The sequence below is a fragment of the Bos grunniens genome, chromosome 22 (assembly GCF_055505025.1).
Source record: "Bos grunniens cultivar Pamir isolate PY7600 chromosome 22, Bosgru_T2T1.0, whole genome shotgun sequence".
NCBI classification, from domain to species: domain Eukaryota; kingdom Metazoa; phylum Chordata; class Mammalia; order Artiodactyla; family Bovidae; genus Bos; species Bos grunniens.
Window position 1 is genome coordinate 23,450,730 of NC_141186.1, and position 25,219 is coordinate 23,475,948.

A 25,219-nucleotide genomic window follows, 5' to 3' on the forward strand; every position below is an offset into this window, starting at 1 on the left:
GGCTGAAGGTAAAGATTACTGAGTAGTATCTGTGTATATTTTGTTTTGCTCTGAATATCCTTTGAAAAAATGATGAGTAGAAGTTAGAAATAAAGTTGAGGTGCTGAGCATAATGCAGTGGTTAAGGACCTAACCTCTGAAACCAGGCTGCTTAACACATTATTGACCAGGAAACTTTTGCAGACGCTAGCTATACATATTGAAACACTCTAGTCAATAACATTCAGGTAACGAAAGATGTATTAATATGTCTCTGGTCAATAAACTGTTGAGTTGGAATCCTAATTCAGCAGTTTACTGGCTGCAGGACTTTGAGCAAATTTTACTTAGTTACACACCAAGATCTGCCTCACAGGGTTGGTGGGAAGATTAAATTTCTGTGATGGGCTGAGAACAACGACGGTCACATTTTATAAGGGCTCAGCAAATGTCAGCAAACAGTAGCACCGATAAGAGCTTTTATTTTTATAAAACAGTATCTTGAAAAAGAATATTAGTTTCTCTTTTAGTTATATCTGATTATGAGACATTAGTTATAAAGTTTTCATACACTGAACTAGTTGGAGCAGTTTAACACTAAGTAAAAATGATATAAGAAACTAACACCTGGAGTTTGACCCCATAATGGAGAGAAAACATGCCTCCAACTAGGCTCCCTCTGGTCATAAATCACCCAGGCTCTGGAAACCCGGGCTCCAATCAAAGCTCTCCGTGACTTGGGCTCAATTACTTAACGTCTCTGAGTCTGTTTCCACATCTGTTGAATGAGTTTAATACCTACTTTATGGAGTCTTCCTGAGCATTAAATGAGCTGAAGTACATCAAGTGAGCACTGATGCACCTCAAGCCAGGGAGGCACGCTAGAAATGTTACTGGGCATTAATGTAATTAGCAAAGTGTGCCCACTTGGGTCTACAGCCCCCTCTCCATCCCACAAAGTGGGTACCACTGCTTCATCCTTTCACTATTACCGTGCCACAGGTAAGAGTGGATGCCCATCTTTTCTAATCCAAAGACTTAACCCTGAAGAACTTGCCTAAAATTTAAAGGACAAAAAACGATGCTTCAACTGCACACCAAAACGCTAACCTAATTCACACTGACTCCCATTACGATCCTCACTGCTTTCTTTCCTGAGCAAAATGTTATGCTCAGATGATCAACAGGCTTCCTCTCACATGCCAGGGCTGAGTAGAGACGGTCCGTAAGCCGTGGTGCCACGGAGGACTGTGAGGCAGTGCTGGGCACATGGAGCAACAGAGGAAGTGACATCACTGACCATGTCCACCACAGGAACCAGCAGAGAGGGAAGGTGGGGCGTGTGTGTGTCCAAGACAGGAAGAAGGGGCAACGCGCGCGTGTGCACGGTCCTCGCCTGAAACCTAACATCTTTTGATGCGGTTCATAAGGAGCCCCTGGCTGAACGTGCACCAGGGACTCGCCACGACCAACTCCTCTAACCCTCAGGACAGCCCTGCAGAGGAAGCTGCTATCCAGGGCCTTGCGTTACAGTGAGAGCGACCGAGGCAGCGGAACCCAGGAACCTCGGCTCCACAGTCAGTTTTAACCACAGCCTGTCTCTTCACAGAAACTGACACAAGCCCTCCAGTGGGAGAACACTGCCAGAAGACACGTTTCACGTGAAAAGGAAGCATTCGGACTGAAGGAGTTAGAACGCGACCCCCAGGCGTTACCTAAAAACATGGAATTTATGGTGAGATCTCTGCGCTCAGCATCCTTCTGCCAGTCAGTCGTGAATTCAACCTCGGCGTGTCTTCCGTCAGTGGCTACGTCAATCCTCAGTGTAGTAATTTCAAAATTTTCTTCATGAAGCTGGAAGTAAATATGTTTTTCAAAAATTAGTTTTCAGTATCACTGGATGGATTGAAAAAAAAAGTAAGTCCTGACAAGTATATATCTTCTTTTCTTTTTAAGTCAACTAGTACACATATCGGAGAAGGCAATGGCACCCGACTCCAGTACTCTTGCCTGGAAAATCCCATGGATGGAGGAGCCTGGTAGGCTGCAGTCCATGGGGTCGCTAAGAGTCAGATACAACTGAGGGACTTCACTTTCCCTTTTCACTTTCCTGCATTGGAGAAGGAAATGGCAACCCACTCCAGTGTCCTTGCCTGGAGAATCCCAGGGACGGGGGAGCCTGGTGGCTGCCGTCTCTGGGGTCGCACAGAGTCGGACACGACTGAAGCAACTTAGCAGCAGCAGCACACATATACCTTGAAATACAATGACACCCACAGTATTCAAAGACACATCCAAACAACATTTTTAAGAAATAATAAACCCCTCTTAATTTAAAAAGATAAGTTTGCATAGAAAAAATGGCAAGCCTGACAAATTATGTGGCAGAAAGTAAGATCCCTTAAAATATTCTGGTTCTTCAATACAAAACCAGGCTACTCTTTTAAATATTTTTTTAATAGCTCCAATTTTCAAAGAGCTGAATATCAATTTATAGAATATAATCCACTGAGCAAAGGCCCGACAGAGGAAGAAATATAGGCAACACATCCTGCAGCTCCTTTGCTGGTTACCTTCAATTACGTTACAATAAAGTGCCCTGTGCATCCTGGGAAAAGAGGTCCCCCCTGCTGGGAGAAGCGGAGTAGCTCCGTTACAGTCACGTGTGAACTTAGCCTGAGAAAGTAAGTGAGCTCTGGACATGCAGATGCGGAAGAAGAATAGTTCAAGATGAGCAAAGGCACAGTGGAGAGAAGACGGGTACATGCAAGAGCAAGTTCACAGCATACACGGGGCATCCACATCGAGGGGCAGACAGCAAAAGGTTTCACATGCCAAGCAGGGGTTCGGGATCTTTTCATTAGGAACTGAAAGCCATTAATGATCGGTAAAGTCGGTTCTGGCTTCCCTGATGGCTCAGTGGGTGAAGAATCTGCCTGCAATGCAGGAGACACAGGAGACGTGGGTTCAGTCTCTAGGTTGGGAAGATCCCCTGGAGAAGGAACTGGCAACCCACTCCAGTAATCTTGCCTGGAAAATCCCACGAACAGAGGAGCCTGGAAAGCTACAGTCCATGGGTTGCAAAGGGTCGGACATGACTGAGCGACTAATACACAGAGTCTGTTCTGGAATTCCTCTCAATCTCATGTACTGTTTTCTACAAACTGGCTCTCACTGGGGAGTTCCAGAATTAGGAATTTGAGGCACAAGTTAACTCAAGAAAAACAGTGTAAATATTAAGACAGTTGAAATCTACAGAAAACAAAGAGACCCCCAGAGTGCCTCCCTCGCCCAAGCAGAGAACCAGAGATTGACTAGAAAGAATGACCCCAAATAATAACAACTTGAGGCACCATATACAAAATCATGGGAAATGAAAATGAAAACAAGGTTGTGAAGAAAACCCAACATGACCTCTATCCCTTTCTGCAGTCAGTTTTCAAAATGTTAATCAGCAGCCTTATTCCAACCTGGGTAATGCTAGAGGATTTCTCTGGTGTCCCCAGATGAAAAGCCCTCCCGATACTGATAGCAGGGTCCCGTCACTAACAAGGCTGCTGCTTCCACACAAAACTACCTAAACTGCCCAGGGCTTTCTGCATGCACTCCATTACTGCAACAAAGAGACACTGAAAAGCTTCCACACTGAAGGAACGCCAACAGCAAAGACAGAACAAGCTCAAAGGAAATAAAGACATCATCCAAGTACCTAGCCCCTTCACGGATCACAGCCTTGTTGTGGCGAAGGGGCCTGGAGAACTCAATGACGCTATGAGCCATACTGTGCAGAGCTACCCAAGGCAGATGGGTCACAGTGGAGAGTTCTGACAAAACGTGATCCACCGGAGGAGGGGATGGCAAACCGCTCCAGTATACCTGCCGTGAGGACCCCATGAGCTGGATGAAAAGGCAACGAGAGATGAATCCCCCAGGTCAGAAGATTTCCAACACGCCACTGGGGAAGAGCAGAGGACAACTATTAACAGCTCCAGAAAGAATGAGGCGGCTGGGCCAAAGCGGGAAGAAGCTCAGCTGTGGATGTGTCTGGTGATGAAAGTAAAATTCCACGCTATAAAGAACAGTACTGCATAGGAACCTGGAATGTCAGGTCCACGAATCAAGGTAAATTGGATGTGGTCAAGCAGGAGATGGCAAGAATAAACATCGACATTTTAGAAATCAGTGAACTAAAATAGACTGGACTGCAATGGGTGAATTTAATTCAGATGACCATTATATCTACTACTGTGGGCAAGAATCCAACAGAAAAAATGGAGTAGCCCTCAGAGTCAACAAGAGTCTGAAATGCAGTACTTGGGTGCAACCTCAAAAATGACAGAATGATCTCGGTTGGTTTCCAAGGCAAACCATTCAACATCACAGTAATCCAAGTCTATGCCCCAACCAGTAATGCTGGAAAAGTTCTGAAGCTGATTAATTCTATGAAGACCTACAAGACCTCCTAGAACTAACACCAAAAAAAGATGTCCTATTCATCACTGGGGACTAGAATGCAGAAGTAGGAAGTGAAGAGAAACCTGGAGTAACAGGCAAGTCTGGCCTTGGAGTACAAAATGAAGCAGGGCAAAAGCTAACTGAATTCTGCCAAGAGAATGCACTGGTCATAGTAAACACCCTTTATCAACAACACAAGAGACAACTCTACACATAGACATTACCATATGCTCAATACCAAAATCAGATTGATTACATTCTTTGTAGTTGAAGATGGAGACACTACATACAGTCAGCAAAAACAAGACCCGGAGCTGACTCTGGCTCAGATCATCAGCTTCTCATAGCAAAATTCAGGCTTAAAGTAAAGAAAGCAGGGAAAACCACTAGGCCAGCCAAGTACAACTTAAATCCCCTATGAATATACAGTTGAGGTGACAAATAGTTTGAAGGGATCAGATCTAGTAAACAGAACGCTTAAAGAACTATGGACAGAGGTCCATAATGCTGTACAGGAGGTGGCAAACAAAACCTTCCCAAAGAAAAGGAAAGGCAAGAAGGCAAAGTGGTTGTCCGAGGAGGCTCTACAAATAGCTGGAGAGAGAAGAGAAGTGGAAAGCAAGGGAGAGGGAGAGGTACAGCCAAGGAAACACAGAGCGCCAGAGAACAGCACAGAGAGATGAGGGCTTCTTCCATGGACAATGAGCAGAAGCACAGGAAAGCCACTGAACGGGCAAGACTAGAGACCTCGTCAAGGAAACTGGGGATGTCAAAGGCACACTTCATCCAAAGATGGCTCCTAAAAAGGACAGAAGCTAACAGAAGAAGAGGTCAAGAAGAGATGGAAAGAATACACAGAACTGTACAAAAAAGATCTTAATGAACCGGATTACTATGATGGTGTGTGTGGTCAGTCACCCAGACCCCCACATTCTGGAGTGTGAAGTCAAGTAGGCCTTAGGAAGCACTGCTGTCAATAAAGCTAGTGGAGGCGATGGAATTCCAACAGAGCTATTTAAAATCCTAAAAGATGATGCTGTCAAAGTGCTTCACTCTATATGCCAGCAAATTTGGAAAACCCAGCAGTGGTCACAGAACTGGAAAAGGTCAATTCTCATCCCAATTCCCCGGAGAAGGCAATGGCACCTCACTCCAGTACTCTTGCCTGGAAACTCCCACGGACGGAGGAGCCTGGTAGGCTGCAGTCCATGGGGTCGCGAAGAGTCAACAGAACTGAGTGACTTCACTTTCATGCGTTGGAGAAGGCAATGGCACCCCACTCCAGTGTTCTTGCCTGGAGAATCCCAGGGACGGGGGAGCCTGGTGGGCTGCAGTCCATGGGGTCACACAGAGTCAGACACGACTGAAGCGACTTAGCAGCAGCAGCATCCCAACTCCCAAGGACAGTACTAAAGAATGTTCAAACCACTGGACAACTGTACTCATCTCCCATGCTAGTGATGTTACGCTCAAAATCCTCCAAGTTAGGCTACAAAGTACATGAACCGAGAACTTCCAGATGTTCAAGCTGGGTTTAGAAAAGGCAGAGGAACCAGAGTTCAAATTGTCAACATTTGTTGGATCATAAAGAAAGCAAGGGAATTTCAGAAAAACATCTACCTCTGTTTCACTGACTATGCTAAAGCCTTTGACTGTGTGGACTGTAACAAACTGCGGAAAACTCTTAGAGAGATGGAATTACCAGGCCACCTTACCTGCCCCCTCAGAAATCTGTATGCAGGTCAAGAAGTAACAGTTAGAACCTTGTATGCAACAACAAACTGGTTCAGGATTGAGAAAGGAATATGACAAGGCTGCTTATTGTCCCCTTGTTGATTTAACTTATACACAGAGCACATCATGAGAAATGCTGGGCTGGATGAAGTACAAGCTGGAATCAAGTGCCAGGAGAAATATCAACAACCTCAGATATGCGAATTACACCACTCTAACGGCAAAAGCAAAGATGAACTACACAACCTCTTTTTGAGAGTGAAGGAGAGTGAAAAAGCCTGTTAAAACCAAATATTTAAAAAACTAAAATCACAGCATCTGGCCTCATTACTTTATGGCAAACAGAGGGGAAAAGGTGCAGGTAGTGACAGCTTTCTTCTTCTTGGGTTCTAAAATCACTGCAGATGGTGACTGCAGCCATGAAATTAGAAGATGGTTGCTTCTTGGCAAGAAAGCTGTGACAAACCTAGACAGTGTGTTAAAAAGCACACACGTTGCTTTGGTGACAAAGGTCCGTACAGTCAAGGCCATGGTCTTTCCAGTAGTCACGTGCGGTTGTGAAAGCTAGACCATACAGAAGGCAAAGTGCTGAAGAATTGATGCTTTTGAAGTGTGGTGCTGGAGAAGACTGTCGAGAGTTCCTTGGACAGCAAGGAGATCAAACCAGTCAACCCTAAAGGAAATCAACCGTGAATACTCATCAGAAGGACTGATGCTGAAGCTCTAATACTTTGGCCACCTGATGTGAACAGCTGACTCACTAGAAAAGACGCTGATGCTGGGAAAGGTAGAAGGCAGAAGGAAAAGAGGGCAGCAGAAAATGAGACGGCTGGATGGCATCACTGATGCAATGGACCTGAACCTGGGCGAACTCCACGAGACGGGGAAGGACAGGGAAGTCTGGCGTGCTGCAGTTCATGGCGTGGCAGAACCGGACACAGCACAGCAACTGAACAACAGAGTAGCTAGAATGGATACTCTCGGGGAGTATCAGATGATACTGCATCTGAAACAAGAACAGGACGCTTTCAAAAATATTCAGAAAAGACCTCTTGGAAATATAAAAAAGACAGCAAAAGTTGCCAACAGAAAAACTGGATGATCAAGTTAAGGCAGTTTCACAGAAATTAAATGAAAATATAAGAGACAAAAGACAAAACTAGAGGATCAGTCCCTGTGGCCCAACATCCAGCATTCACGGAGGTTTCCACAGAAGACACCTGCCAAAGGGGATGGAGTCGGGAGAGGAGTGAACACGAGAAGGCCCACTCAGCGCCTGACGCCGAGGCAGTGCCCAATCCAAGCCAAGGCACGTCCTCTTCAAATTAAAAACACCAGGGATAAAGTGATCAGAAAGGCTTCCAAAACGGGGAGGGGGGAATCCGTTCTCGAACACGGGAGAAATCTGAACAAGCTCAGGCTTCTCAGTGGCAACTCTGGGAGACAGAGAACAAAGCCTTTACATTTCTGCCTGAGAGTGATTCCCAGCCTTGAATTCCACAGCCAACCAAACTATCCGATCAGCGTGAATGGAGGCAAAATAACAGTGTTTTCACTCATGCCAAGCTCTCTCAGGCCACTAACATGAGGGCATAAACCAAGACAGAAAGCACATGGGATCAGGAACCAGGAGGTCTAATAAGGAAAGGGGCAAGTTCACTCCTGGGTCTGACACACGGGCCTCCCGTGTGTGGGTGGGCCCGGGTGGGAGGAGGCAGACAGCAGCAGGTGACCCGGCTCCAGAAGGCCCCAGAGGACGCGCACAGGGGGGCCCAGTGGGAGCGAGCGGCGGCCCAGTGGGAGCGAGCAGCGCCCCAGAGCCGCGTCAGAGACACACTACCAACTGCAGGGCCCCCCAAGCATGAAGCACAAGGAATGGAGTCACAGCGCACCACGCCATCTAGCTGCAAACAACGGGGTGGGGGGGAGCATTTGGCCAGAAACCACAGCAGAAATGGCCTGAGGCAGCCAAGTCGCCTGCCTTGCAGGAAGTCAATAAACAACATCTGAAGATGGAAATTTAAAACGAAAACCAAACACTGAAGCATCAGAAAGGTCTGTTTTAGAAACGCAGAGGGAAAAGGTACCGACCATGAATATTAGCTGAAAGGGGGGGCAACAAAGGAGGGTGCAGGGTTTCACAGGAGGCAGAGGAGACTTCTTTTTTTAATGAGGCTTCTTTGCTATTAAGTTTTTAAACACTAGAAATCATCTATAAATTTTTTTAAGTTTTCAAAACAGGCAACGCCGCTCCTGCCAGACCCTTCACTCACCCTGGCAGTGATGGTCCCGTGCTTCTCTCCTTTGTTGTTGATCATGCGGATGCCGACCGACTGGAACAGCTCCTTCATCTGGGCTGGGGTGGCCGTGGTGGCAAAGTCCACATCTTGCGGCTTCACCCCACTCAGCAGATCCCTCACGGCTCCTCCCGCGATTCGCAACTCATGATTTTCCCTGACAAATAATTCTGAGACAAAAAGGAACGTTTTTTATTTCAGTGGGTTTCTGTCAAGAATCACAGAAGCACAAGTTCTTCCATCTATTTGGCACAGCAGAGATAACTGAACTCAGTCTTTTTATATAAAACTGGGAGAGCAGGGGTGGGTTGGGGTGGGAGGTGGGAGCCATGGTATACTCTTGGCTGATTTACACTGTGGTATGGGAGAAACCAATACAACATTGTAAAGCAACTATCCTCCAATTAAAAATAAGTAAATTAAAAAAAAAATACAAACTGTGAAAACAAAGCCCACAGCAATGAAGGGACCTGCCTGCAGCAGAACGCCTTCAACAATCATGAGAAGCAGGGAACTTGCAGAATTCTCCTTAGGTTAATTCAGAATATCTAAATGCCTCAAGGTTATCAATGTAAATCTGAATTACTACCAAAAAGTACAGGGAATACTCTAGAAAGGTGAAGTGTTCCTGCACATCCTCGGTGTGTTTTCTCTTGAAGCCACCCAAGCCGAGCTGCTGCTACGTGCTGGACTCACACACGAGGGAGGCCTGGGTATCCTCCTGTGAACATTATCACGTCAGAGAACATCCACACGAGACAAGGCCTCTCTGTGACCAGCGTGCATCAAGACACCTAGTAATCATGTGTGAATGAAGACGAGACACGCACACTGCCGGACAGCACCCTCTCACAGTTAATACACGCGACTGTGCCTTAGGTACCAGTTTAATCATCAAGCTGTGTTCCCACCTTCCAGGTAAGGATTATTAAGACCATCAGACTAACCCCTGCTTCCTGACACCCGAATCCACAGCAAAGCCCCCAAATCATGTGATACAAGCCCAAATCCTACAAAAAGTCCTTTCTACAATGGTTTTTCTCAGAGGCCTCGAGATTCTCCTCGGTCAGCAAGCCCCACTCTGCCTGGACTTGCTGAGGGGTGTTCTTACTGGTCCTTGGCAGGAGGGTGCATCAGAGCTCCAGCACCACAACACAACTCAAGACGTCACCCTCCAGCCCATGCCAAGCTCTGCGCTCTGCCATCCTCCTCCTCTACCTGTCCTTCCCAAACCTCCCAGCTCCACACCTCTGCAGACTCCCCAGAATCATCTGCTGCAAAACAACCAAGGTTGCTCCCTCTACCTCCCCGCTTGACTAAAAGCTCTTGCACACGGAAACCACTTCCGGAAGCCCCTCCCAGAGGGACTGCTTATACTCCTCCAGCCCCACGTTTCCAGTCAAGTCCCAGTGATTCCTTAATATGGGGTCCATGGTTCCTTAAAATAAAACACTAAAATCATCTGTTAGTGCACAGTTTTCACGAGACTCAGACAGGAAGGGTAAACAAGAGTTTCATGAAATAGCACTCACCCTTACTATAAGTACCATGCAATCCAACCTGTTCTATTCTTTATCTTCTCTCTTTTTCCTCTATTTTTTAACACTGGTCATGACCACTAAGTTGATTTTATGACCCATGAACAGGTCACACGAACTCTGGTGCTAGACAAAACTCCTGAGAGCCCTTGGCTAGCAAGGAGACATTCATTGGAAGGACTGATGCTGAAGCTGAAGCTCCAATACTTTGGCCACCTGATGCAAAGATCCAACTCACTGAAGACCCTGAACCTGGGCAAGATTGAGGGTAGGAGGAGGAGGAGGCAACAGAGGATGAAATGGTTGGATGGCATCACCGACTTGATGAATATCAACTAGAGCAAACTCCGGGAGATGGTGAAGGACAGGGAAGCCTGGCGTGCTGCAGTCCATGGGGTTGCAAAGAGTCAGACAGGACTGAGCGACTGTACAACAACAATAACCATTTAACTTACACAAAAATTATTACATTTGGAACTTTAGCCTCATGTATAGAATGAAGGAGGGGCTTCCCAGGGGGCGCAGTGGTAAAGAATTGGCCTGCCAAAGCAGGAGATGTGGGTTCGATCCCTGGCTCAGGAAGATCCCTTGGAGGAGGAAATGGCAACCCACTTTAGCATTTTTGGCTGGAAAATCCCATGGACAGAGAAGCCTGATGGGCTATATATAGTCCATGGGGTCACAAAGAGTCAGACATGACCTAGCAACTAAACAACAGGATTATATGGCTATCCTTAAGCAAAAGGAAAACAAATTACATGAAATAAATTGACATAAAATTCTATATGAGCATCGTACACTATCCTAAACCTTCCAAATTCTTGCACACTGAAAACTAATTTTACATTTGGCGAAACAGCTATCATGATTCAACAACTGGTATAGAATTAAGCTGCACAGCAGCACCATACAACGGCCATCTTTTTTTTTTTTTCCCTTGTTGCTTTTGTGCATGGTTTTCACAAAGTGCACTGTATTTTAGCAAGACATTCAAGTCTTTAGAAACTAGCAGAGATCATATAGAAGTAACTATTTGATTTTCTAACTGCTGGGTATTGCACTAAAAGATTACATCCTTGCCACTTCCACTATAACCGAGAAAACCTGGGTTGGTCTTTCAGGGCCAAGGCCACGGGCCAAATCCCACCTCTCTCTACCGCACTCTTCGCTTTCTCACTTGCTAGGACTTCACCTCTCAAGGTAAAGCACATTTGGCCCTTGAAGTCAGGGTTAGGAAGCCAAACGCAACTGGTAAAAACTGTTCAAGGACCTACAGTAATCAATATCCACGGTCTTGTTTCCAAAAGAGAAACACAGAAGGGGCTTCCTTGACGGCTCAGTAGTAAAGATTCCACCTGCCAGTGCAGGAGACGTGGCTGCAATCCCTGGTCCGGAAGACCCCACATGCTGTGGAGTGACTAAGCCCGTGTGCCACAACTACAGAGCCTGTGCTCTGGAGCCCAGGAACCACAACTACTGAGCTCACACACCACAAGTGCTGAAGGCTTCGTGCCACGTAGCCCATGCCCTGCAACAGAAGAAGCAACTGCAATGAGAAGCCCCCACTCGCCGCAACTCGAGGGGAAAAAAAAGACACAGCAATGAAGACCCAGCACAGCCAAAATAAATGCATTTTCTACATCCAGTCATTTGGCGGCTATCTTCCAAGAAACCTCTTACAATGAAGACAGTAAAAGTGGGAGCTGGGAGAGACATATGAAGAAAGAACAAACTCAAATTCAACTGTAAGTCAGAACCTACAGATATGAGCTGTACACACAGTAGCCACATGTGGTTCCTGAGCACTTGAAATGTGGCAAGTCTGAATTCAGATGGTCTATACTAAACGCCAGATTTCAAAGATTTATAAGCAAGAGTGGGAAACATGTCACTCGTAATTTGTACACAAATATGACTTTAAAATGACGGTATCTTAGATGTACTGAATTAAATGAGATGTACTAAAAAGTTATTAAAATTAATTTCACCCATTTCTCTTTTTCACTCTAATTAAAATTCAGAGTGAAGTATCTACTTTAGGCCCCCTACTTCAAGACCATATGAAACTATGGTCTATAAAACTATAAAACTCAAGTAGTTCTGGACCATTTACTTCTAACATATACCTAAAAGTCACCTTATTTCAAGAACAGGAAAGTAGCTTTGTCAATAAGCTAATACAGGGACACCCCCCGTGGTCAAGTGATTAAGAATCCACTTTGCAATACAGCATACAAGGGCACAATCCCTGGTTGAAAAACTAAGATCCCACACGTCACAGAGCAACTAAGCCCGTACCCCAGAATTCCTGAGCCCATGAGCCAAAACCAGGGAGCCTGTGTGCTGCAGTGAAGATCCCACATGCCCCAACTGAGGCTGGCGCAGCCAATGAGGATTAAAACAAAAAATCAGCTACTAAAAGGCCAGTCACTTTAAATCAATGTTCCTTCACCTTCTGGGCATCAGAATTAATGGAACAGTTTTTATAGAAATTTACAAATGCCCATACTCCTCAGAGATTCCAGTCAGTAGGGCAGGAGTGGGACCCTAGCATCCGTAAGCTATAAAAGCCTCTCAGGTGAATCTAAAGGACAAACCAACATGTAAGGTCATGTTTCTACATATATACACCTTAATATACTTCCCAAATCACTGACGGTGACTTTAGCCATGAAATTAAGACACCTGCTCCCTGGAAGAAAAGCTACAACAAACCTAAACAGTGTATTAAAAAGCAGAGACATCACTTTGATGACAAAGGTCCATCTAGTTAAAGCTATGGTTTTTCCAGTAGTCATGTACGGATGTGAGAGTTCGACTATGAAGAAGGCAGAGTCCCTAAGAATTGATGCTTTTGAACTGTGCTGCTGGAGCAGACTCTTGAGTCCCTGGGACAACAACGAGATGAAACCAGCCAACGCTGAAGGAGATCAACCCTGAATATTCACTGGAAGCACTGATGCTGAAACTGAAGCTCCAATAGTTTGGCCACCTGATGTGAAGAGTTGACTCACTGGAAAAGACCCTGATGCTCGGAAAGATTGTGGGCCGAAGAAGGGGACAACAGAGGAGGAGATGGTTGGATGGCATCACTGACTCAATGGACACGAGTCTGGCCAGACTCCAGGAGATAGTGAAGGACAGGGAAGTCTGGCGTACTGCAGTTCATAGGGTCCCAGAGAGTTGGGCATGACTGAGCCACTGAACAACCCATTGTATTTATAAACACATGACTAGGAGACCATAAATTCTGCAGTGCAACTGTGTGCACTGTGTGCACTCAGTATCAACAGCGATAGTTGATACTGAGTTGAGAACTGCGGCAAGCAACACGAAGCGCCTGTGACCAGGCACGTAGCTAAAGCCATTTCCTGTGTCCCTTCCAGATAAGGGTTGTATATGCACAAATGGAGATGACTCCCACTTACTTCTGCCTCTGGTTCTCTCGGAAAGCACTGATACCTGGGCCAGAAATATAGCTTAGTGGTGATAAGCTGGGTTCTCAAATCAGACTGCAAAAGTTCAAATCCAAGCTCTTCAGTTATTAGTTATAAAAATGGTGCCAAGGAATTTCACATTCCTAAGCCTATGCTTCCTCAACAATATAACAAGAGAAAAAGTATCTAATCCTTAAGTCAGTAGGCCTAATTCTGTGATGCATATAAAGTACGTGGGGGTAACACAAAAAAGCCATGCTTTTTACTGCAATCATTATTTGCCTCTTCTCATGACTTGGCTATAGTTTTGGATTATTCATAGTAAACCCTGCTTTCACTAGCTCAACATTCACAAAAAAAACTACGAATGTTGGCTTAAAAACATTACCTCTCTGCCTCTCCATTTATACAAACTTCCAAAGCAAGAGGAGGCATCCGACTTCTCACCTGTCAGACTCTTCAATCCTTCTGTGAAAAGTGACTGGAATTCTGGAGACTGCAACTTCATTGTAAACATAGAGTGCTTCAGAAGGCACAGTCTACTCCAGCTGCAGCTCAGTAACTGCCTGCGCCAGGGATCCAGGCACCTCAGCATCTGGGGAGAAAGTCACCACCTCGCATCTACAAGACAAGCATGCACACACCACGATGAAATTTACAAGCGCAGGACAATGAGGGGATGCGCAGTGATTTTATCAACAGAGACACAGTCGTCTCCTGATCATGTGAAAAACGGAAAAAACTGACAACGTGAGGGAGAATTACAACTGGGTCTACCCCTGCAGTTACCCGGTTTTGCCCTCCTGAAGCACTTGCTACTATGTTAATACCGCATTCTACTGTCGGGATGCTCTCCTGGGAGACCGGTCTCAGTTAAAGCCTGAGGTACAAGGCTGCCACGAACAGTGGTTCCAGAAAATGTAACTCAAACACTTGCAGGGACACTTGCTCTTCTCCAGAATAATTCACAGTCGTGTGTACATCAGCATACTTGCTCACACACACCTGAGACTCATGACCCCGGGATATGTCCTACTCACTGGAAAACAAGATGTTTTCCTATCATCTGTCCTTGCTGCCCGCTTCTTCTTCATTCATCATCCGCCTATCCCATCAAGTCTCCTGAATCCCACCCATTCACACTCTGCCATCTGTCGTCCATCATCATCACGCTCCGTTTTTCATGTAGGGTGGGCCTCTGGGAGGCAGCAACAGATCGCAAACAAACCGAAAGAAACCCCAGAGAAGAACCATTCCTTTTCTTGGAAAAGCAGGTTTCAAAGAGCGGCGTTTCCCGCCAGGGGGCGAGTTCTCCTTATCCAAAGAACTGGGGAGGAAAAACACTGCACTTCCTTCCACGCTTCAACACAGAAAACCCAGTGGGAACCCAGGCACTGAAACTGTGTGGCCTGTCCCCCACAGCAGGTGCTGGACCTAAAAGGGAGGCCAAAGGCCCGGCCGCAAGGAAGGGAAAGCGCCCAGGGGAAGCCCGATGAATCAGCCCGCAGTCAGTGAGATGTAGCAGAAACGCGGTCCCACGACCTCGACAGTGGGCTCTATTCCCGAGGGCGGAAGAGGCCTCTCACCGCCCCGGCACCCGCCTTCCCCAAGACCAAGCCCGTGGGACAGTCCCAGGGTCCTGCCATCGCTGCCGCTCGCCCCCCAGCAGCGCGCAACCGCACGTCCCCCGCACGCCTTCTCACCGTCCCCACGGCTCCGTCGCCGTCGCGTGCACTTCCGGGCAGCAGGCGCCGTGACGTCACCAATGCGCGCCGGCTGACCGCAAATGGGAAGTCACGGAAGGGAGTGGGCGGTACTTTACCAAGCTCTCCCCGTCTCTCCCACTTCGCAGCCTGCAGCGTACCCTACCTTCAGCAAGGTTCCTGAGTTCTTCCCAGTCCTGCACAGCCAGGCTTTGCTCCTGGGGGGACCCTAGGGACCAGTGGCTGTACATTTATTTTAATTATACCTCACCGCACCTTTCTCTTGGAGAGGAAGTGGCAACCCACTCCAATGTTCTTGCCTGGAGAATCCCACGGACGGAGAAGCCTGGTAGGCTGCAGTCCATGGGATCGCACAGGGTCGGACACGACTGAAGCGACTTAGCAGCAGCAGCAGCAGCAGCACCTTTCTCTGGCCCTGGGGTTGTTAGACACTCATCTGTACTGCATACCCGTGTGACCCGGGACAAGTGACACCGACTTCCTTTGTAAAATGAGACTATCAATAGAACCTATGCCAGGGAACTGCCAGGCTTAAATGTCATGTTATCCCCTCGTAAAGGGGAAGGGCTCAGTAACTGTTTACTTGTTATTCTTGCCTGCTCCCTGGTTGGCACTTGACTCACGTCACTATTCTATACACTAATTGGTGTGGCAAACAATTTGATATTGTAGATGAAATAGACAAATCCTTTGAAAAATACAACTTACCAAAATTGACCTTGGATGACACTTTAACATCTGAATAGCCCTTTGCTATTAAAGAAATGGAGTTTAGTTCAACAAACTTCTTACAAAGATAATTCCAGACACAGATGGTTTCAGTGGTCAAATTTATCAACCACTTGAGAAAGAAATGACACCAAATTTGCACAGTTTTTGCTCAGCAAATAGAGGGAAAGGTCTTCCTTTCATCTGAGGCCAGAATACACTGATAACAAACTTCAAATAGATACTACCAAAAAAGAATTTACATATTAATGTCCATATGAACACAAAAACAAGTATCTCTAGTATTAGCAAATTGAATCCAGGTTGGATAATGTTGGGTTTATTCAGTAATGCAAGGTGGATTCAACATTTAAAAAACAATCAGTGTTACTTATCATATTACAGGCTGATAAAAAAAAAAAAAAAAACAACTATGATCTATCTAGTTGCACAATAAGTGAAACAGAGCTGGACCCTGTGGGGCTCCTGGACACAGAAACCTTTCAAACAGTTGTCAGTCAGGTAAGGGAGGGGATGCAGAGGCAAGTGAGGAGCAGGCAAGACACAGAAGTGTAGCCTCGGACAGGGTCCTGGTTCCAAGTCAAGGGATACAAATAACAGTATCTTTGCGCTCTTTTACAGAAATAAAACCCCCAACAAATTAAAGATATTAACATTCTTTATTGTAGACTAAAGTACCAGAGAAGCTCTTGAGGAGAACATGTGAATCCTAAACAGCCAGTGCAATCTTGAGAAAGAAAAACAGAGCTGGAGGAATCAGGCTCCCAACTTCAAAATATACAACAAAGCCACAGTAATCAAGAAAGTATGGTACTACCATAAAACCAGAAATATAGACCAATGGTACAGGATAGAAAGCCTACAGATAAACCCACCCATCTATGGGCAATTCACATATGACAAAGGAGGAAAGGATATGCAATAGAGACAAGAAAGACTTCAATAAGAGGTGCTGGAAAAGCTGGACAGTGACATATAAAAGAATGAAATAAGAACAATATCTAACACTATGCTGTTGTTCAGTCTCTTAGTTGTATCCAATTCTTCATGACCCCATAAACTGCAGCAAACCAGGTTTCCCTGTCCTTCACTATCTCCCAGAGTTTGCTCAAGCTCATGTCCATTGAGTTGGTGATGCAATCCAACCATCTAATCCTGTTGCTCCCTTCTTCTCCTGCCTTCAGTCTTTCCCAGTATTAGGGCCTTTTCCAATGAGTCAGCTCTTCACAACAGGTGGCCAAAATATTGGAGTTTCAGCTTCAGTACCAGTCCTTCCAATGAATATTTAGGGCTGATTTCCTTTAGGATTGACTGGTTTGATATCCCTGATATTCAAGGGATTCTCAAGAGTCTTCCCCAGAACACAATTCAAAATCATCAATTCTTTGACCCTCAGCCTTCCGTATGGTCCAACTCTCACATCTGTACATGACTACTGGAAAAACCATAGCTTTGACTATAAGGACCTTTGTTGGCAAAGTGATGTCTCTGCTTTTTAATATGATGTCTAGGTTTGTCATAGCTTTCCTTCCAAGGAGTAAGCATCTTTAAATTTCATGGCTGCAGTCACTGTCTGCAGAGATTTTGGAGCCCAAGAAAATAAAATGTCTCTGTTTCCACTTTCCCCCCATTTATTTCCCATGAAGGGATGGGACTGGATGCTGTAATCTTTGTTTTTTGAAGGCTGAGTTTTAAGCCAGCTTTTCACTCCCCTCATTCACTCTCACCAAGAGACTCTTTAGTTCCTCTTTGCTTTCTGCCAATAGTGTGTTATCATTTGCATATTTGAGCTTGATATTTCTCCCAGCAATCTTGATCTCTAGTCTTTCTCATTCTCTTGTTTTCCTCTATTTCTTTGCATTGATCACTTAGAAAGGCTTTATCTCTCCTTGCTATTCTTTGGAACTCTGCATTCAGATGGATGGATCTTTCCTTTTCTCCTTTGCTTTTTGCTTCTCTTCTTTTCTCAGCTATCTGTAAGGCCTCCTCAACTACTTTGCCTTTTTGCATTTCTTTTTTCTTGGGAATGGTTTTATCACCACATCCTGTACAATGTCAGGAACCTCTGTCGATAGTTCTTCAGGCACTCTGTATATCAGATCTAATCCCCTGAATCTATTTGTCACTTCCATTGTATAATCATAAGGGATTTGATTTAGGTCATACCTGAATGGCCTAGTGGTTTTCCCTACCTTCTTGAATTTAAGTCTGAATTTTGTAATAAGGAGTTCATGATCTGAGCCATAGTCAGCTCCCAGTCTTGTTTTTGCTGACTGTATAGAGCTTCTCTATCTTTGGCTTCAAAGAATATAATCTTGTATTGACCAACTGGTGATGTCCATGTGTAGAGTCATCTCTTATGTTGTTCGAAGAGGGTGTTTCCTATGACCAGGGCACTCTCTTGGCAAAACTCTGTTAGCCTTTGCCCTGCTTCATCTTGTACTCCAAGCCCAAACTTGCCAGTTACTCCAAGTATCTCTTGACTTCCTACTTTTGCATTCTAGTCCCCTATGATGAAAAGGCCATCTTTTTTGGTGTTAGTTCTAGAAGGTCTTGTAGGTCTTCATAGAACCGTTCAACTTCAGCTTCTTCAGCATTAGTGGTTGGGTCATAGACTTGGATTACTGTGATACTGGATGGTTTGCCTTGGAAACGAACAGAGATCAGTCTGTCGTTTTTGAGATTGTATCTAAGTACTGCATTTTGAACTCTTCTGTTGACTATGAAGGCTACTCCATTTCTTCTAAGAGATTCTTGCCCACAGTAGTAGATATAGTGGTCATCTGAATTAAATTTGCCCATTCCGGTCCATTATAGTTCACTGATTCCTAGAATGTTGACGTTCACTCTTGCCATCTCCTGTGTGACAACGTCCAATTTACCTTGATTCATGGACCTAACATTTCAGGTTCCTGTGCAATACTGTTCTTTACAGCATTGGACTTTCCTTCTGATGTATAATCATAAGGGATTTGATGTAGATCATACCTGAATGCTCTAGTGGTTTTCCCTACTTTCTTCAATTTAAGCCTGAATCTTTTAGTAAGGAGATCATAATCTAAGCCACAGTTGGCTCCAGGTCTTGTTTTTGCTGACTGTATAGAGCTTCTCCAACTTTGGCTGCAAAGAATATAATCAATCTGACTTTGGTATTGACTATCTGGTGATGTCCATCAGATAGTACAGAGTTGTCTCTTGTGTTGTTGGAAGAGGGTGTTTGCTATGACCAGTGTGTTCTGGTGGCAAAATTCACAAAAATAAATTCAAAATGGATTAAAGACATAAATGTAAAGCACTATAAAACTTAGAGAAAAATATAGAGAAAACACACTTTGATCTAAATCACAACATCTTTTTTGATCCACCAACTAGAGCACTGAAAATAAAAATGGGACCTAATTAAACCTAAAAGTTGAAGTAAAGGAAATCGTAAATAAGAAGACAACCCTCAGAATGGGAAAAAGTATTTGCAAACAAAGCACTAGGCAAAGGAATAATCTCCAAAGTATATAAACAGCTCATGCAGCTCAGTATTAAAAAAACAAACAACCCAATCAAAAAATGTTTGGGACACCTAAGTAGACACCTCTCCAATGAAGATGTACAGATGGTGAAAAGGCACATGAAAAGATGCTCAACGTCATTACAGAAATGAAAATAAAAACTACAATGAGGTATCACCTCACACCAATCAGAATGGCCATCAGTAAAAAATCTATAGACAGGACCTCCTTGGTAGTACAGCGGTTAAGACTCCAACTCACAATGCACGGGACATGGGTTCAATCTTTGTTCCGGGAAGATTCCATGTGCCTTGGAGCAACTAAGCCTATTCACACGACTACTGAGCCTGAGCTCTAGTGCCTGTGAGTCACAACTACTGAAGCCCAAGTGCCTTGACCCCATGCTCTGCACCAAGAGAAGCCACCACAGTAAGAAGCGTGCACACTGCAACCAAGAGTGGCCCACACTGCCACAGCTAGAGAAAACCTGCCGAAAGCAGAGGATGCAGCACAGTCAAAATACAAATAAATATTTTTAAAAGATAGTAATTTCAAAAAATCTATAAATAATACATGCTGCAGAGGGTATGGAGGAACCTTCTTGCACTGTTGGTGGAACTATAAACTGATACAGCTACTGTGGTGAACAGTATGATCAGATCAGTCGCTCAGTCGTGTCCAACTTTTTGTGACACCATGAATCGCAGCAGGCCAGGCCTCCCTGTCCATCACCAACTTCCGGAGTTCACTCAGACTCATGTCCATCAAGTCAGTGATGCCATCCAGCAATCTCATCCTCTGTCGTCCCCTTCTCCTCTTGCCCCAATCCCTCCCAGCATCAGGGTCTTTTCCCATGAGTCAACTCTTCGCATGAGATGGCCAAAGTATTGGAGTTTCAGCTTTAGCATCATTCCTTCCAAAGAAATCCCAGGGCTGATCTCCTTCAGAATGGACTGGTTGGATCTCCTTGCAGTCTAAGGGACTCTCAAGAGTCTTCTCCAGCACCACAATTCAAAAGCATCAATTCTTCGGCGCTCAGCCTTCTTCACAGTCCAACTCTCACATCCATACATGACCACAGGAAAAACCATAGCCTTGACTAGACGGACCTTTGTTGGCAAAGTAATGTCTCTGCTTTTGAATATGCTATCTAGGTTGGTCATAACTTTCCTTCCAAGGAGTAAGCATCTTTTAATTTCATGGCTGCAGTCACCATCTGCAGTGATTTTCGAGCCCAGAAAAATAAAGTCTGACACTGTTTCCACTGTTTCCCCATCCATTTCCCATGAAGTGGTGGGACCGGATGCCATGATTTTCGTTTTCTGACTGTTGAGCTTTAAGCCAACTTTTTCACTCTCCACTTTCACTTTCATCAAGAGGCTTTTGAGTTCCTCTTCACTTTCTGCCATAAGGGTGGTGTCATCTGCATATCTGAGGTGATTGATATTTCTCCTGGCAATCTTGATTCCAGCTTGTGTTTCTTCCAGCCCAGCGTTTCTCATGATGTACTCTGCATAGAAGTTAAATAAACAGGGTGACAATGTACAGCCTTGACAAACTCCTTTTCCTATTTGGAACCAGTCTGTTGTTCCATGTCCAGTTCTAACTGTTGCTTCCTGACCTGCATACAAATTTCTCAAGAGGCAGATCAAGGCTCCTTAAAAAACTAAACCATATGACCCACCAATCCCCTACTGGACATATATCCAGGACACATGCACCCCAATGCTCCCTGGTGCACTGTGCACAAAAGCCAGGATGTGGAAACAACCTAAATGTCTAACAGCAGACGAGTGGGCAAGGAAGATACATACACACAATGGAATACTACTCAGCCACGAGAAGGAACGGAACAGGGTCATTCGTAGAAACATGGGTGGACCTGGATGGAGTCTGTCACACAGAGTGAAGTAAAGTCAGAAGGAGAAAAACAAATACTGCATATTAATGCATGCATGTGGAATCAGAGAAATTGTATAGATGAACCTATTTCTAAGGCAGGAATAGAGACACAGACTTAAAGAATGGACCTACAGACATGGGGTGAGGGTGACAAATTAGGGGGAGATTGGGATTGACCAATATACACTACATGTATAAAATAGGTAGCTAGTGGGAAGCTGTAGTATAGCAGAGAGACCTCAGTTTCACGCTCTGTGAAGACCTAGGGGTGGGATGGTAGTGGGTGGGAGCTCCAGGAAAGAGGGGATGCTGTGCTGTGTTTTGTCACTCAGTCATGTTCGACTCTTTGCAACCCCATGTACTAAAGCCCGCCAGGCCCCTCTGTCCATGGGGATTCTCCAGGAAAGAATACTGGACTGGTTTCCATGCCCTCCTCTAGGGTATCTTCCCAACCCAGTGATAGAACCCAGGTCTCCCACATTGCAGGTGGATTCTTTACCATCTGAGCCACCAGGGAAGTCCAAGAATTCTGGAGTAGGTAGCCTATCCCTTCTCCAGGGGAGCTTCCCAACCCAAGACTAGAACTGGAGTCTCCTGCATTGCAGGTGGATCCTTTACCAGCTGAGCTACCAAGGAAGCCTGACAAAGGAGATATACATGCATATGATTGATTCACTTCACTGAAGGGCAGAAACTAACACAATACTATAAAGCGATTATATTTATTAAAAAAAAAAAAAAAAAAAGATCAGCTGAAGCCCAGATTGAAGGAGTGCTGGCCCTGCACACACCCAGATCCTTACCAGCATCTTCACCTTTGCTACATAAAACTCCTCACAAAATCCTTCTGGGTTGAGACATTTGGTTTTGAAGTTATGACACTGCTGTGTCCCCCTTTGCCTGGCAAAGCAATGAAGCTATTCTTTTCTCCTTCACCCAAAACTCTTGTCTTCAACATCCCATTCAGCACTGGGGCACAGAGGCTGGATTTTCAGCATCAAAAGCACTAGAAATTCAACATATATTCATGATTAAAAACTCTGAAAATTAGTAGGACAACTTCTACAATCTGGCAAAGAGCATCTATGAAAAATATACAGGTAATACCATACTTAATGATAAAATATTGGCCACTTTGCTGCTAACATCAGCAAAAAGAATGCCCATTCTCAGTATTTCTTTTCAAAATTTTACCACAGTTCAAACTCTTAACATAAGGCAAGGAAAAGAAGTAAAAGATATGATAGAAAGCCCTGAGATACACCCATACACATATGGTCACCTAATCTATAACAAAGGAGGCAAGAATATACAATTGGGAAAAGACCATCTCTTCAATAAGTGGTACTGAGAAAAATGGACAGCTACATGGTAAACAAAAGAAATTAGAATACTCCCTCACACTGTACACAAAAGTGAACTCAAAGTGGATTAAAGACTTGAACACAAGGCCAGACACTATGAAACTCTTAAGAGAAAATCATAAACTCTTAAGAGGAAATCATAGACACAACATTCTATGATATAAGTCACAGCAAGATTCTTTTTTGAGCCACCTTCTAGAGTAATGAAAATAAAAACAAAAATAAACAGATAGGACCTAATGAAACTTAAAAGCTTTTGCACAGCAAAGGAAACCATAAAAAAGATGAAACAGCAACCCTCAGAATGAGAGAAATATGTGCAAATGAAGCAACTGACAAAGGATTAATCTCCAAAATATACAAACAGTGAATGCAGCTCTATGTAGACAACTCAATCAAAAAAATAGGTGGAAGACATAAGTAGACGTTTCTCAAATGAAGACATGCAAATGGCCAAAAAACATAAGAAAAGATGTTCTACATCACTAATTACTAGAGAAATGCAAATCAAAACTACAGTGAGGTACCACCTTACACAAATCAGAATTGTCATTATTCAGAAATCTACAAACAATAAATACTGGAGAGGGTGTGGAGAAAAGGGAACCCTCTTGTACTGACAGTGGAAATGCAAACTGATATAATGACTATGGCGAACAGAGAAGATTCTTGAGAGTCCCTTGGACTGCAAGGAGATCCAACCAGTCCATCCTAAAGGAAATCCGTCCTGAATATTCATTGGAAGGACTGATGCTGAAGCTGAAACTCCAATGTTTTGGCCACCTGATGCGAAGAACTGACTCATTTGAAAAGACCCTGATGCTGGGAAAGACTGAAGGCAGGAGGAGAAGGGGACGACAGAGGATGAGATGGTTGGATGGCATCACCAACTCAATGGACAAGAGTTTGAGTAAACTCTGGGATTTGGTGATGGACAGGGAGGCCTGGCGTGATGCAGTCCATGGGGTCACAGAGTCAGACATGACTGAGCGCCTGAACTGAACTGATGGAGAACAGTATAGAAGTCTCTTGAAACACTAAAAATAGAACTATGATATGACCTAGCAATTTCACTACTGGACATACTCTGAGAGAAAACCATAATTCCAAAAGACACATGAAGCCCAATGTTCATGGAGCACTATTACCAACAGCCAGGGCATGGACGCAACCTTAGTGTCCCACGAATAGCCAGAGGAATAAATAAAGATGTGGTGGTTGCTGGTGTTCAGTCACTACGTTGTGTCTGACTCTTGCTGTTGACAGTCCACGCAGCCCCATGAACTGCAGCACACCAGGCTTCCCAGTCCTTCATATCTCCTAGAGTTTGCTCAAAAAGATGCGGTACATATGTCCAATGGAATATTATTGTTGTTAAGTCACTAAGTTGTGTCTGATTCTTTTCAGATCCCATGGACTGTAGCTCACCAGGCTCCTCTGTCCATGGGATTTCCCAGGCAAGAATACTGGAGTGGGTTGCCATTTCCTTCTTCAGAGGATCTTCCTGAGCCAGGGATCAAACCTATGCCTCCTGCACTGGCAGGCAGATTCTTTACCACTGAACCACCAGGAAAGACCACTGTGGAATATTCCTCAGCCATAAAAAGGAATAAAACTGGGTCGTTTGCAGAGATCTGAATGAACCTGGAGACTGTCATACACAGTGAAATAAGTCAGAAAGAAGAAAACAAATATCATATAGTAATGCAAACGTGTGGAATCTGGGGTAACAGTATAGATAATCTTATTTGCAAAGCAGAGGGAGAGAGACAAGGACTTAGAGAACAAATGTATGGACACCAAGCTGGGAGGGTTTGGGATGAAGGGGAAGACTGGGATTGACAAATATACAGTACTGATACTATGTATAAAATAGGTAACGAATGAGAACCTTTTGTTTAGCTCAGGGAACTCTACTCAATGCTCTGTAGTGACTTAAACTGAAAGGAAATTTAAAAAAAGAGGGGATACATGTATACATACAACTGATTCACTTCGCTATACAGCAGAAACTAACACAACATTATAAAGCAACTATACTCCAATACAAATTAATTTAAAACATTAAACAGTTGTAGTATTTGAGAAGGAAGCAAAACTGTTCCGATCACATAGTAGTTCACACAGATACCTTAGGAACTGACGAAACTATTAGAACCAGTAAGTGAATCTGACAAGGTCTTAGGATTCTAGGTTAATATATAACAATTATTTGCATTTTTATACAGAAGCACATAGTTATAGATTTTAATTTATATAATAAAATAAACTCAAATATAATAGTAGCTAAAGTATATGCAAACACACACAGTATAATGCAGAAATAAATGGAATGATAGAAGCTATATGGCTGGCAACCAAGCATATGTAAACGAATTGAACATGAACAGACATTAGGAAAATGCAAAGCAAAACCACAATGAGATGTCATTACATTCCTAGGGAACATTTTAATTAAAAAAACAAAAACAGTAATATCAAGTACAGGTGAGCATGCAGACCAGCTGGAACTCTCACACGCTGCTGCTGAAAACACAAACTGGGGCGGCCACTCTGG

At 44.4% G+C, this 25,219-nt stretch overlaps 1 protein-coding gene across 10 annotated transcripts in view; it reads right to left on the reverse strand.

The window, feature by feature from the left end:
• Window positions 1–25,219, reverse strand: part of TRNT1 (tRNA nucleotidyl transferase 1) — a 97,495-nt gene that overhangs the window by 8,224 nt on the left and 64,052 nt on the right. For 2 of the 10 annotated variants that reach the window (XM_086366656.1, XM_086366657.1), the window contains 3 exons: window positions 13,888–14,061; window positions 8,442–8,635; window positions 1,695–1,833 (listed from right to left, as the gene is read on the reverse strand). In XM_086366656.1, coding sequence (XP_086222782.1) covers window positions 1,695–1,833; window positions 8,442–8,635; window positions 13,888–14,035 — 481 coding nt within the window. In that variant the 5' untranslated portion in view covers window positions 14,036–14,061. Of the gene's footprint in view, window positions 1–1,694; window positions 1,834–8,441; window positions 8,636–13,887; window positions 14,062–14,480; window positions 15,174–25,219 lie in introns of those variants that run through there. The other 8 variants (XM_086366655.1, XM_086366650.1, XM_086366653.1 and 5 more) reach the window with 8 other exon arrangements.